Source organism: Puma concolor, chromosome C1 (assembly GCF_028749965.1).
Source record: "Puma concolor isolate L17-30 chromosome C1, mPumCon1.1.hap2, whole genome shotgun sequence".
Taxonomy (NCBI): domain Eukaryota; kingdom Metazoa; phylum Chordata; class Mammalia; order Carnivora; family Felidae; genus Puma; species Puma concolor.
Window position 1 is genome coordinate 36,000,053 of NC_141674.1, and position 14,631 is coordinate 36,014,683.

General features: G+C 38.7%; 1 protein-coding gene across 2 annotated transcripts in view; it reads right to left on the bottom strand.

Moving 5' to 3' along the window:
• The window catches only part of TESK2 (testis associated actin remodelling kinase 2), a 132,965-nt gene that overhangs the window by 101,444 nt on the left and 16,890 nt on the right, over positions 1–14,631 (bottom strand). For both annotated transcript variants that reach the window (XM_086716803.1, XM_025934968.2), the window contains exon 2: positions 3,986–4,295. In XM_086716803.1, coding sequence (XP_086572929.1) covers positions 3,986–4,207 — 222 coding nt within the window. In that variant the 5' untranslated portion in view covers positions 4,208–4,295. The remainder of the gene's footprint in view (positions 1–3,985; positions 4,296–14,631) is intronic.

Sequence of the window (14,631 nt, forward strand, 5' to 3'; positions counted from 1 at the left end):
TTTTCTCTGATCATCATTAGAAATTAAATATCAGAGGTGCCTGGGTGGCTCAATCAGTTAAATGTCAGACTTCAGGTCAGGTCATGATCTAGCAGTTTATGAGTTCGGGCCCATGTCAGGCTTTGTGCTGACAGCTCAGAGCCTGGAGCCTGCCTCAAATTCTGTGTCTCCCCCTCTCTCTGCCCCTGCCCCTGCTCACACTCTGTCTCTACTTCAAAAGTAAACATTAAAAAAAATTTTTTTAATCTTTAAAAAAAAAAACAAAACCCTACAGCAAACATTATGTTAATGGTGAAAAACTCAAAGCTTTCTGGTTAAGATTAGGAAAATGGTATGGATGTACCTTCTCTCTACTGCTTTTCTTTTCTTTTTTTTTAATGTTTGTTTATTTATTTTGAGAGAAAGAGAAAGCACGAGCAAGGGAGGAACAGAGAGAGAGGGAGAGAGAGAATCCCAAGCAGGCTCCACACTCAGCATAGAGCCCAACACAGGGCTCCATCTCACCACTGTGAGATCATGACCTGAGCCGAAATGAAGAGTTAGATCCCTAACTGGCTGAGCCCACCCAGGTGCTCCCTCACTACTGCATTTTAACATCATACTATAAGTCCTAGCTAATAGAGAAGAGAAGAGAAGAGAAGAGAAGAGAAGAGAAGAGAAGAGAAGAGAAGAGAAGAGAAGAGAAGAGAAGAGAAGAGATACAGATTGGAAGGAAAAAAGATAAAACTGTTCACAGATGACATAACCATCTATGTAGCAATCCTAAAGAATCTATTAAAAAAACCTCCTGGGACTGATAAGCAATTGTAATAAGGCTTCAGGATACAAGGTTAGTGTAAAAAAAGTCAGTCACATTCATACACACCAGTAATGAACTGGAATTTAAAATTAAAAACACATTACTATTTACATTACACCATATACAAAAGTTAACTTGAGTGGATCAAAGTCCTAAATGCAAAGACCTAAATCTATAAAACTCTTACAGGAAAACACTGGGGAAAATCTTCATGATATTGGATTTGGCAATAATTTCTTGGATATCACACCAAAAAGCACAAGCAACCCAAGAAAAAATAGATAAACTGGACTTAATCATAATTTAAAACTTGTATATATCAAAGGACACAATCAAGAGAGTTAAAAGACAATCTATAGGAGAAAATATTTTCAACTCATATACATACATACAAATGCAACCCAATTCAAAAATGGGCAAAGGAACTGCCAACAGACATGAAAAGATGCTCAGCATCACTAATCATCAGGGAAATGCAAATCAAAACCACAGTGAGATAGCACCTCACAACTGTCAGAATGGCTAAAATTAAAGCACAAGAAACAACAAGTGTTAGGGAGGATATAGAGAAAAAAGAACCCTCATGCACTGTTGGTCAAAATGCAAACTGGGGGACGCCTGGGTGGCTTGGTTAAGCGGCCGGTTAAGCGGCCGACTTCGGCTCAGGTCATGATCTCACGGTCCGTGAGTTCGAGCCCCGAGTCGGGCTCTGTGCTGACAGCTCAGAGCCTGGAGCCTGTTTCAGATTCTGTGTCTCCCTCCCTCTGACCCTCCCCCGTTCATGCTCTGTCTCTCTCTGTCTCAAAAATAAATAAACGTTAAAAAAAAAATTTTTTTTAAATGCAAACTGGTACAGCTACTGTGGAAAACATATGGATGTTCCTCAAAAAATTAAAAATACAACTACCATATGATCCAGTAATTCTGCTACTAAGTATTCACACAAAGAATACAAAGATACTAATTTGAAAAAATATATGCACTCCTATGTTTATTGAAGCATTATTTACAATAACCAAAATATGGAAGCAACCCAAGTGTCCATCATTAGATGAATGGATAAAAAAGATGTGGTATATTTATATACAACAGAATATTATTCAGCCATAAAAAAAGAATAAAATCTTGCCATTTGCAACACCATGGATGAATCTAGAGGATGTAATGCTAAGTGAAATAGGTTAGTCAGATAAAGAGACAAATACCATAAGATTTCACCTATATGTGGAATTTAAGAAACAAAATATATGGACAAAGGAAAAAAAGAGACAAACCAAAAAACAGACCCTTAACTATAGAGAACAAAATGATGGTTACCAGAGGGGAGGTGGGCTGGGAGATTGATCAAATAGGTGAAGGGGATAAAGAGTTCACTTATCATGGGGTGCCTGGGTGGCTCAGTCGGTTAAGCATCCAACTTCAGCTCAGGTCATGATCTCATGGTTCATGGGTTCTGGCCCTGCATCAGTCTCTGTGCTGACAGCTCAGAGCCTGGAGCCTACTTTGGATTCTGTGTCTCCCTCTCTTTGCCCCTTCCTCATTTGCACTGTCTCTATCTCTCAAAAATGAAACATTAAAAAAAGAGAGAGAGAGAGAGAGTACACTTATCATGATGAGCACTGAGTAATGTACAGAATTGCTGAATCACCATTGTATACATGAAACTAATATACACTGTATATTAAGTATAGTGGAATTAATTTTTTTTTTTTTAATGGGCAAAGGGGGGCTCCTGGGTGGCTCAGTCAGTTAAGAGTCCAACTTCGGCTCAGATCATGATCTTGAGTTTTTGTACGTTCGAGCCCTGCATCGGGCTCTGTGCTGACAGCTTGGAGCCTGGAGCCTGCTTCAGATTCTGTGTCTCCCTCTCTCTCTCTGCCACTCCCCTGCTCACGCTCTCTCTCTCTCTCAAAAATAATAAACATTAAAATTAAAAAAAAAAAAAAACACCTGGAACTTGAAATATGGCTTAAATTGGAACATGGGTAGTTCACCCATAGTGACAGGTATAAAGACTGAGTAAGTGGGTAAGGATACTGGATTAGTAGGTATTTGTGGTGATAGGAGGCTGTGGAAGTTCTCCAGCTTGCTTCAGTTTTCTCAGTGAATTAGGAAGCAAGCTCATCACTGAAAAGAAGTACTGAGGTTTTGATGAGAGAAGAAAAAGTATGAAATAATGTTCTGGGAGAGTAAGTGAACTTGGGAAATAGGAATACTTGGAAGCATTAAGGGCTCAACTTTATTAAAAAATAACCAAATAAAAACTATATGAGTGGGTATATATGTGTATTTTCTTACATTTATATATAAATTTTTATATATGTATATAAGATGTCTGTGTATAATATATGTATAAGCACAGAAAAGGATCCAGAAGTATACATACCAAATTGTTAATAATGCTTACTATTAGAGAGAGAGATATATATAGGGAGGGGGAGTGGAAGATACTCCTATATTATTTGAATTTTTGATCAGCATGTATTATTTTTATAATTAAAATAAAATAGCCTAGAAGTTTATAGTGTGAGAGGACAGTTTATTTTTTTTAATTAATTTATTTTTTTGATCAAAATAAGGGCCTTGATAAATGTCTCTGGAGAGATGGAAAGAGGAAAAAATAGGATATAAACAACTATTATGTACAACTCCCAATGGTAAAATTCTCCCAGTCATCCCCTCCATCTCCAAAGTGTCTGAGGCAGTGATTGGGTACCACCAAGTAAATACAAAAATATCCAGGTTCTGACTCTAGGCGCTGATGGAAAAGGGGCAGGTCAGGCCTCCCAGGCATAAATGGAAGGAGCAGATATGATGTAAATCACATGAATTTCCATCTTCAAGGTAACTCCAAACTGCTGGCTGGCTCAGGGCATCCCCAGAACCCTTCTGCATTCTCCTGCATGTTGAGTGCATCTGGTAGCAGACCCCAAGTGAGACCCAGTATACTGGCCAGGGTCATGGTGTCACACATGGACCAGCAAAAGCACACATAGCACTGGCCAGGCCCATGGCCACCAACAGTCCCAAAGCCAGAGGAGAGGAAAATTTAGAACACTGATCAAGATGCACAGCACCCTCACCTCAACTAGGCAAAGGATATGTCATAATTAAACACAATTATCAACTCTGTAGTAAAGCTGATTATCAACAAGACGCTATGAGAAAAGCAGAGGCATCACTCACCTTGAACACTTCAGAGAAGAAGCCAGACCCTATTTTTTCACAGGTGAAGTCATCTAAACGCGTCAGTCTAGAAAAGGCACTTATAAGAGCTCGATATGAAGATGGCCAAACTCTTCCCACCTGGGTCATGTTCCCATCTCCCCCACCACCTCCTTCAAGATCTTCAAGACGCTCCACACGTGGAGGAAAGCCTGCAATTGAATTCCGTTTGCTCCGATCCATAGTCTCAATAATCACTTTTTCTTCTTTTAAGAAGGAACTCCACACATAATACGATTTTGTTGAGTTTTACTTCTCTTCCGGTTTGATGCTAAAAGAGATATCAGAAAGATATTTCATTAAAACCATTAATGAATAAATACATGCAAACCAATGAATTATCAATGTAAAAATATTTCCTCTTTCACATTCTAGGTCCTGATTTTCAGATCTAAAAAATATACTTTATACCTTTACCTTCAAAAATACTGATATATTTAAAGCCCAAAATGTAGTCAGTCTTTAGAGTAGACTATAATAAATATCAACTGCATTCTAAAAAACAAAATAACAATAATATCTATCATTCATTGAGCACCCATTCTAGGAATCATAGTATAAAAGCTGTACATAGGTCATCATTTCATTCTCAAATAATCCATGATAGGGGAGCCTGTGTGACTCGGTTAAGCATCCGACTCTTTGTTTTGGCTCAGTCATGATCTTGTAGTTCATGAGTTCAAGCCTGCATCAGGCTCTGTGCTGACAACCTGGACTCTGCTTGGGATTCTCTGTCTCCCTCTCTCCCTGCCCCTTACCCATACTCATGCTCTCTCTCTCTCTCAGAAATAAATAAACATTTAAATAATAATAATAATCCATGATATAAGAATTAGTATGTTCTTGGGGCGCCTGGGTGGCTCAGTAGGTTAAGTGTCCAACTTTGGCTCCGGTCATAATCTCACAGTTTGTGAGTTTGAGCCCTGCATGGGGCTCTGTGCTGACAGCTCAGAGCCAGGAGCTTGCTTCAGATTCTGTGACTCCCTATCGCTGCCCCTCCCCTGCTCAAACTCTGTCTCTCTCTCTCTCTGTCTCTGTCTCTGTGTCTCTCTCTCAAAAATAAATAAACATTAAAAAAATAAACTTTAGAAAAGGGGATCAGTACTTGAGTGCGGAGAAAGACAAGGGTGACTGTAATGTGGACAGAGATAGAAAATATGGGGAGGGGCGCCTGGGTGGCTCAGTCGGTTGAGCATCCGACTTCGGCTCAGGTCATGTTCTCACGGTCCGTGAGTTCGAGCCCCGCGTCGGGCTCTGTGCTGACCGCTCAGAGCCTGGAGCCTGCTTCGGATTCTGTGTCTCCCTCTCTCTCTGACCCTCCCCCGTTCATGCTCTGTCTCTCTCTGTCTCAAAAATAAATAAAGGTTAAAAAAAAATTAAAAAAAAAAAAAAAAAAGAAAATATGGGGAAAAATAAACTTCACTTTAGAAAAATAAAATACAATGGGGCACCTGGGTGGCTCAGTTGGTTAAGTTTCCAACTTCAGCTCAGGTCATGATCTCATGGTTCGTGAGTTCAAGCCCCATGTCAGGCTCCATGTTGACAGTTCAGAGCCTACAGCCTGTTTCTGTCTCCCAGTCTCTCTGTTCTCCCTGCTTGTGTGCTCTCTCTCTCAAAAATAAAAGTAAACATTAAAATTTAAAAAAAAAGAAAGTACAAAATACTGAAGTTAAAACTACATAAAACATAGTTGCTTGTGAAATTACTGAACAATCTGACTGCCTTACTATCTACTGACTTTTAATTTTTTTAGATATATTTCATTTTGAATGAAATACATTATTAACTTCCACAATGCCCTCAATTTTTCTGGTGGGTAGCAGATTCTATTGTCTATACTAAGACTTGGAAGACAGAATTGCTCATTGCAGCTCAATAGGTCTGAGAGGAGGTAAGGAATACCTAATACCAACTAAACTGGTTTGGTTGGAGCTGTTACAAGTTTCAAAATAGCACAATAGGCTGAAATTTTTCTTTTTTCTTTCTTTTTTTTTTTTAAGTAGGCTCCATGCCCAGCGTGGAGCCCAACACAGGGCTTGAACTCATGATCCTGAGATCAAGACCTGAGCTGAGATCAAGAGTTGACCACTCAACCAAATGTGCCAGTCAGGTGCCCCTAGGCTGAAATTTTTGATATTTTTATTCTGAAAAGCAAATATCTTTGTATCTTGGTTCATGGGGAAGGGGGAAAGTATTTACTTAAAAGGTATATGCTGGGGCGCCTGGGTGGCTCAGTTGGTTAAGTATCTGACTTTTGCTCAGGTCATGATTTCATGGTTCATGAGTTTGAGCCTTGCACTTCGGATCCTCTGTCTCCCTCTCTCTCTCTGCCCCTCCCCTGCTCATTCTCTCTCTCTCTCTCTCTCTCAAATGAATAAATAAATACAATTTTTTAAGAAGGTTAAAAAAATAAAAGGTATATACTTATACAAACTCCTGCACAACAGGAGATGTGAACAAGAATATTCATTTTATTTCAGCATTGTTTGTAATAAGTGTGAGTGTGGAGGGGGGAGGAAACAACCCAAAGTTAATCTGTAAGAACAATAGGAAACTGTAGAATATTTTCAATGAAATACATAGCACTTACAATGAATGAACTCTATCTAGCAATGTAGATGTATTTCAAAAGCAATACTAAGTAGGGGGAAAGAAGCAAGTTGTAGTTAAGTGGTATCATTAAAATGTAATTCAAAAACATTTGTTTAAGTTACAAAAAAATGGAAGTGAAAAGAAAGCTGGGGTAGCAATACTTATATGGACAAAATGGGACTTTAAAAAAAAGATGATAAAAAGAAACAAAGGAGGACACTACATAATGATAAAGGGAAAATTTCAACAAGAGAATGGAACAACTATAAATACATAAAGTAATTATTAACAGACATAAAGGAAAAAATTGACAATGATACAATAGTAGGGGACTTTAACACCCCACTTACATCGATAGATAGATCAGACAGAAAATCAACAAGGAAACAATAGCTTTGAATGACACATTACACCATATGGATCTAACAGATATATTCAGAACATCCAAAAACAGTGGAATACACATTCTTTTCAAGTGCACATGGAACATTCTCCAGAACAAATCACATGTTAGACCACAAAACAAGTCTCAACAAATTGAAAAAGACTAAAATCATATCACGCATCTTTCCTGAGGATAATAGTATGAAACTAGAAACCAATCACAAGACAAAATCTGGAAAGAACACAAATACACAGAGGCTAAATAACTTGCTAGTAAACAATAAATGGGTCAACCGAGAAATCAAAGAAATTTAAAAATACATGGAGACAAATGAAAAAGAAAATACAACTGTCCAAAATCTTTGGGATGCAGCAAAAGCTATTCTAAAGGGAATATTATAATAATGCAGGCCTGCCTCAAGAAACAAAAAAAAATCTCAAACAACCTAACTTTACACCTAAAGGAGCTAGAAAAAGAGTAACAAAGCCTAAAGCTAGTAGAAGGAAGATAATAATAAAGATTAGAGCACAAATAAATGAAATAGAAACTAAAAAAAAAAAAAAAAAAAAGAACAGATCAATGAAACCAGGACCTGGTTCTTTGAAAAGATCAACAAAATCGATAAGCATTTAGCCAGACTCATCAAAAAAAAAAAAAAAAAAAAAAGAGAGAGAGAAAGAGGACTCAAATGAATAAAATCAGAATGAAGGAGGAGAAATAAAAACAACACCAACACCAAGAAATACAAAGGATTATAAGAGAATATTATGAAAAATTATATGCCAACACCCAAAAAACAAATAATCCAGTGAAGAAATGGGCAAAAGACATGGATAGACACTTCTCCATAGAAGACATCTAGATGGCCAACCAACACATAAAAATGCTCAACATCACTCATCACATCAAAACAGTGAGATACAACCTCACACCATTCAGAATGGCTAACATTAACAACTCAGGTAACAACAGATGTTGGTGAAGATGCGGAGAAAGAGGATCTCTTTTGCACTGCTGGTGGGAATGCAAACTGATGCAGCCACTCTGGAAAACAGTATGGAGGTTGCTCAAAAAATTAAAAATAGAACTACCCTACAACCCAGCAATTGCACTACTGGGTAGTAGAGAGAGAGAGAGAGAGAGAGAATTGCAAGCAGGCTCTGCACTGACAACACAAAGCCTGATGTAGGACTCGAACTCATGAACTGTGAGATCATGACCTGACAAGAAACCAAAACTCGGACACCTAACTGTCTGAGACACCCAAGTGCTCCCTAAATGACCATGTTTTAAATGAAATCAACCAAGCTACAAGTGACTTTCAATTTAATCTGATAAATTTTAATTAGCCATGAAAGGCAACAAAAGTACAAATGAAACCACGTCCTATTTTTTAAGTCTGAAAATGATTAATTAAAAAAAATTTTTTAGTGTTTATTTTATTTTTGAGAGAGAGATAGAGCAGGGGAGGGGCAGAGAGAGAGACACACACAAAATTCAAAGCAGGCTCCAGGTTCTGAGCTGTCAGCATAGGGCCTGACACAAGGCTTGAATCTGCAAACTGTGTGATCATGACCTGAGCCAAAGTCAGACACTCAACCAACTGAGTCACCCAGGCACCCCTGAAAATGATTAATTTTAAAGTAAAAAAGAAATTATTTGAAATGTGTGAGATTTTTACATTTTCAGCCTCTCAATTACCTCCCTTAGTCTTATTTATGGAATATTATATTTTTTATACTAATTGTACCCCTGAAAGTATACAATTTTGGGGAACAAAGACAACTGCAATTACTCTCACATTTACTAGAAAGATTCAATGACTGAAAAAATGCAGGTTTCACTTTAAACAGACCACTTGAGGGGCGCCTGGGTGGCTCAGCCAGTTGAGCATTGCACTCTTGACTACAGCTTAGGTCATGATCTCATGGTCTGTGGGTTCGAGCCCACATCAGGCTCCATGCTGGCAGTGCGGAGTCTGCTCGGGACTGTCTCTCTCTCCCTTCTCTCTGCCCCTTCCCCACTCACGCTCTCTCACTCTCTCTCAAAAACAAATAAATGTTAAAATAAAAAAAAAGAAGAAGAATTAATTTTCAGAGCACCTGGGTATTTTAGTCGGTTGAGCATCTGAATTTGGCTCAGGTTATGATCTCACAGTTTGTGAGTTCGAGGCCTGCATTGGGCTTTGTGCTGACAGCTCAGAGCTTGGAGCCTGCTTCGGATTCAGTGTCTCCCTTTCTCTCTGCACCTCCCCCACTCATTCTTTCTCCCTCTCTCTTTTTTTTTTTTTTTAATTTATTTATTTTTGAAAGACAGAGTGAGACAGAGCACGAGTAGAGGAAGGGCAGAGAGAGGAGACACAGAATCTGAAGCGGGCTCCAGGCTCTGAGCAAGTGTTCAGCACAGAGCCCGATGCAGGTCTCGAACCCACAAACCGTGAGATCACAACCTGAGCCAAAGCTGGACACTTAACTGACTGAGCCACCCAGGACCCCCCCCCCCCTCAAAATTAAACATTAAAAAAAAGAAGAAGAATTCATTTTCCTGGGACAAGATGGAGCCATTCATGCTGTTCCTGACAGTGTGAGGATCAGAAGAACTGCACATGGTAAATGGACCACCACATTTCACAGAAAGTACATCGTTTCCAAGGGAATGTGGGAAAAACTGCAAAGTCTACACATTTAGTAAGGATGGCACCTTGTTTGCCTGGGGCAATGGAGAAAAATAAATACTATCAATGTCACTAACAAGGGACTACTGCACTCCTTTGACCTCCCAAAGGCAATTTGCCTTGAGTTCTCACCCAAAAACACTGTCTTGGCAATGTGGCAGCCTCACATTACTTCTAAAGACGGCACAGCTAGGATACCCAACCTACCACTTTACGATGTGAAAACAGGTACATGTTTGAAGTCTTTCATCTAGAAAAAAATGCAAAATTGGTGTCCATCCGGGTGAGGAGATGAATATTTGTGTTGGAAATGTTAACAGGGCACCTGAGTGGCTCAGTTGGTTGAGCCTCCGACTTCAGCTCAGGTTATGATCTCATGCTTCATGGGTTTGAGCCCTGCATGACACTATCTGCTGTCAGCACAGAGCCTGCTTTGGATCCTCTGTTTTCCTTTCTCTCTGCCCCTCCCCTGCTCTCACTTTTTCTCTCTTTCAAATATAAATAAACATTAAAAAATAAAAAAGAAATGTTAACAATGAAGTTCACTTCTTTGAAAAAAATTCTAGTATGGAAATATTTATGAAATAAATTTACTATTTATTATAAATGTATAGTTTTATTGCCTTATATGGCATCATAGGGTTTCCCTAAATACTGTTAATAGATTAAAAATTGCTATTAATTCATTTGAATAACTCTTCTATATCTAAATGCTAGTGAAATTCTAAAATACAAAGATTTCCTTTTATAATAAGTTTTTACTTTTTAAAGATTTTTAATTTTTATTTTTTTTAGAGAGAGGAAGAGAGAGTGTGCGTGCAAACAGGGGAGAGCAGAGAGAGGGAGAAGGAGAATCCCAACTAGGTCCTGCGTTGTTAGCATGGTGCCCAACACAGGGCTCAATCTCATGAACCTGAGATCATGACCTGAGCTGAAATCAAGATTCGGATGTTCAACCAACTGCCCCAAACTTGGAATTCTTAAATGAAAACTGGTGATAGTATGATCTGCTTTACTAAAAATATTTCAGCTGGAGTCCCAGTGGTTCTCATTTAGGGACATGTGAAAATTTAGGGGGAGGAAGGTCCTTGTCAGGGAGGAGTTACTGTCACAGTGGTGAAGGTGTGGGGTGGGCACTACTGGCATTTTAGTGGGCAGGGGCCAGGAAAGCTAAATGTCCTACAATGCATAGAACACTCCTGCACAACAAAGAATTGTCCTGCCCTAAATGCCAATAGTGCCCTCGTTGAGAAATACTGTGTTAGAAAAGCTACATCAGTTCGGTACTTTAAACTAGGAAATAGCCTTTAGCAGTCTTTCAAAAATGCCAAAATTATGTTGCTAGGAAGGACACAAATCATTTTTTAGTAACTGTATTCTCAATTTCAACACTTATAAACTTGGAAGTTCAAACCTTTTGCTTTCTTTTTTACATAGGCGAGTGTTGCTTTTCAAAGGCTAATTTTCACTTATATTGGGGATTGATTTATTTTTCACAAAGAGGTACAATTAAAAACTTTGGGGAAAGTAAAAGCTACCAGTAAATGAGCCAGTGAATTAAATACTCTATATCCAATATTATATATATTATTCTTCAAAGCAGGAACTCCACAAATGATTTTCCAGAGAATCAAGGAAACTTTTCTAGGACTCACAGTTAGATCATACTCCCATCTGAAATGTTTCTGGAAATAATAACTGCAGTTACCATTTACCATGGACCATGCATTCTACCAAGTGGGTTTTTGTTTGTTTCATTTTGTTTTAAATTTTTTTTAATGTTTATTTATTTTTGAGAGAGAGAGCACAAGCCGGGGAGGGCAGAGAGAGAGGGAGACACAAAATCCACAGTAGGATCCAGACTCTAAGCTCACCACACAGAGCCTGATGCGGGGCTCAAACCCATGAACCATGAGATCATGACCTGAGTTCAACTGACTCAGGCGTTCAAACGACTAAACCACCTAGGCACTCCTACCAAGTGTTTTGCATACGCTATCTCTAGTATTTATGACAACTCTGCAAAGTAGGTATTATCTCCAATTTAAAGAGGACGAAATTAAGACACTGAGATTAAAAGACTTGATCAAACTCAAATAACTAGTGACAAATTTGGGATTCAAATTCAGTACTTCCAAATTGAAACACTTTCCACCATGATATGTCCCTTCCAGAAAAACAACTAAATTTCGTGAAAAATTATTTGCATATTAAGCTAGGTAGAAAGCTACTATTATTCCACTCCCACCCACCCCTCCACCCCCATCTTGACAACAGAGGCTAAGGAGTATACAATGATAGCTCCACCAGCCTCTGGAACAAAAGCCTTTAGTCATTTAATCACATTCCACAGACATAAAAATGAGCATTGGTTTAAAAAGACAGACTGTCTAAAGAATGGATGCCAAGCTGCAAGCTGACAGGGAAGATAGGTCAACTCCCAATCGTATTTCTTTTCCATTCTGATATATAGTATTTATTGTTTCTTACCCTCTCATTTAATAGGCACAAAGTAGAGGAAACTTCACAATAATGGAGATGCAAATAAAATCCTGCAAGGTACTGACTAGTTATCAACCATCAGGTAGCAGGCAGGACATGGCAGTGTCAGTGTCAGCCAGCAACCAAAAATTTTCAATATCCATCCAAATATAGAATTGTGTGTGCACAAAGTTGGTAATGAAGTTCCACAAAGTGAGTAAAAAAGTCTGCTGAGATTTCAGTGGACTTTTATAACCTGGGTATAAAGAGTAGAGGGGCGCCTGGGTGGCGCAGTCGGTTAAGCGTCCGACTTCAGCCAGGTCGCGATCTCGCGGTCCGTGAGTTCGAGCCCCGCGTCGGGCTCTGGGCTGATGGCTCAGAGCCTGGAGCCTGTTTCCGATTCTGTGTCTCCCTCTCTCTCTGCCCCTCCCCCGTTCATGCTCTGTCTCTCTCTGTCCCAAAAATAAATAAACGTTGAAAAATAAATAAATAAATAAAAAATAAAGAGTAGAAAAAGAAGGCAAACAGTATCCTAATCATATATTGCTTTCTTTCTATTATCATAAAAATTTCCTAAGTCAAAACAAAACAAGGATTTGTTATGGGTAAGATGTAATCCAGAAAACTGGCCATTTTCCAGAACATGAATACTGACAAGTGCATTAGCTGTGTATCAAGACCAACCACATAGCAAATCTATATGACAGGTCTGCTCAGCTGCTATCCTTTCTATGAACCAACATAGCAAATACAGACACATTTCAGGATGACTGCCCAATTAAAAATAAAAGCAATACTGCTGAACTTGCCATCCTACTGCGAAATAATGAGTTGCAGTTTCCATTCAAACCAAAGGCAATCTAACATAGAAACTGGCATCCCCTATTTAATTAGCCATGAATTACACAATGGCATATATTGGTGTCAGACAGATCAAAAGCCAGTTCTTAAAACTGTATTATCTCTTTTGGATAAACATCTTTTCTCCTCTTTTAACTACAATCTACCAGGCCTTATGTCATGACACAAAACAGAAACTTAGGTTTAAAGTTGTAAAGGCATTTACATTAACTAGTCCAGTCTTTCGGACAATTCAGGAATCCTCTCTGTTAACTGACTCAAACGTTAATTGGATAACTAGGTAGGTACAAGGCATTATAATAAAATTTAATTAGTTACTATAATCCAAACAGTCCTCCAAGTGCTTTATATTTAATATTCATAATAGCCCAATAAAATAGATACTATTATTATTCTTGTTTTTTAAATGTGGAAACAAAGACATGAAGGAATTAGTTAACTGGTCCAAGCTCCTACAGCCAAGAAGTTGTAGAGCCAGAATTCAAATCCAGAGCCTGTACTCTTAATCATTATACTACTGCCTCTCTTAGATAAGCATATAGAAAACCAAATAAAACATGATTCAACCCCTCCAGGAGCTTAGTCTCCCCTTGGAAAGACACATGTAATTCAATGAGTACAATACAGTATGATAATTGCTAATGACATGTTAAAAATAAGGAGGACTTAATTAAAGCACTAGCAGTAAGGACAGAGAATTAGGAAAGCAGGTAAGTGACTTTAAAAACAAGAGCAAAAATTGGGGTGCCTGGGTGGCTCAGTTAAGCCTCTGACTTTGGCTCAGGTCATGATCTTGCGGTCCGTGAGTTCGAGCCCCACATCGGGCTCTGTGCTAAAGCTCAGAGCCTGGAGCCTGCTTCAGACTCTGTGTCTCCCTCTCTCTGCCTCTCCCCCACTCATGTTCTGTCTCTCTCTCTCTCTGTCAAAAATAAATAAACATTAAAAAAATTTAAGACGAGAGCAAATAGAAGTAGGAGAAAGTAGGAGGTATGATCAGTACTTAGGATAACTCCAAGTTTACCTAGAATCCTCCCCATGTTTCAAGCTTGGGTGATTTGGGGAATGAGTAGGAATTCACCAAAGGAAAATATTTGTGAACTGATTAAAATTCTCTTCTGATCACAGAGTTTGAGGTGCCTAAAAGAATACCAAGTGACAATATTTAGGAAGCAGCTATCGACACCACACTGGAGTCAGAAGAGAAGACTAGCCTGGAGACGCAGATTTGAAAGTCATTAGCACTTCCAAATATTCTAAAGAGTCTCTCAAAGTAGAGAATATGAGTAATAGCTAATATTTACTGAGTTGCTATTATGTGCCACAGCCCAGTCTCCTTCTCGACATCCTTAAATGAGATCAGATAAGAGGCCAAGGAAACACTAACATATACAGAACAAAAGGGAAACAACAGAGGTAAAAATAAAACCAGGAGAAAGTATGTCACACAAGCCAAAGGTGGAAATGATGAACATTATCAAATGCCACAAGGTAGTCAAATAATATGAAGAATGGTGGCCAATGGATTGAACATTACAGAAGCAAGAGTCAGCCCAGCCTACTGAAAAAACACCACTAAGAAAGAGCCCACTAATTCCTCCAGTGGCTTGTTCTATT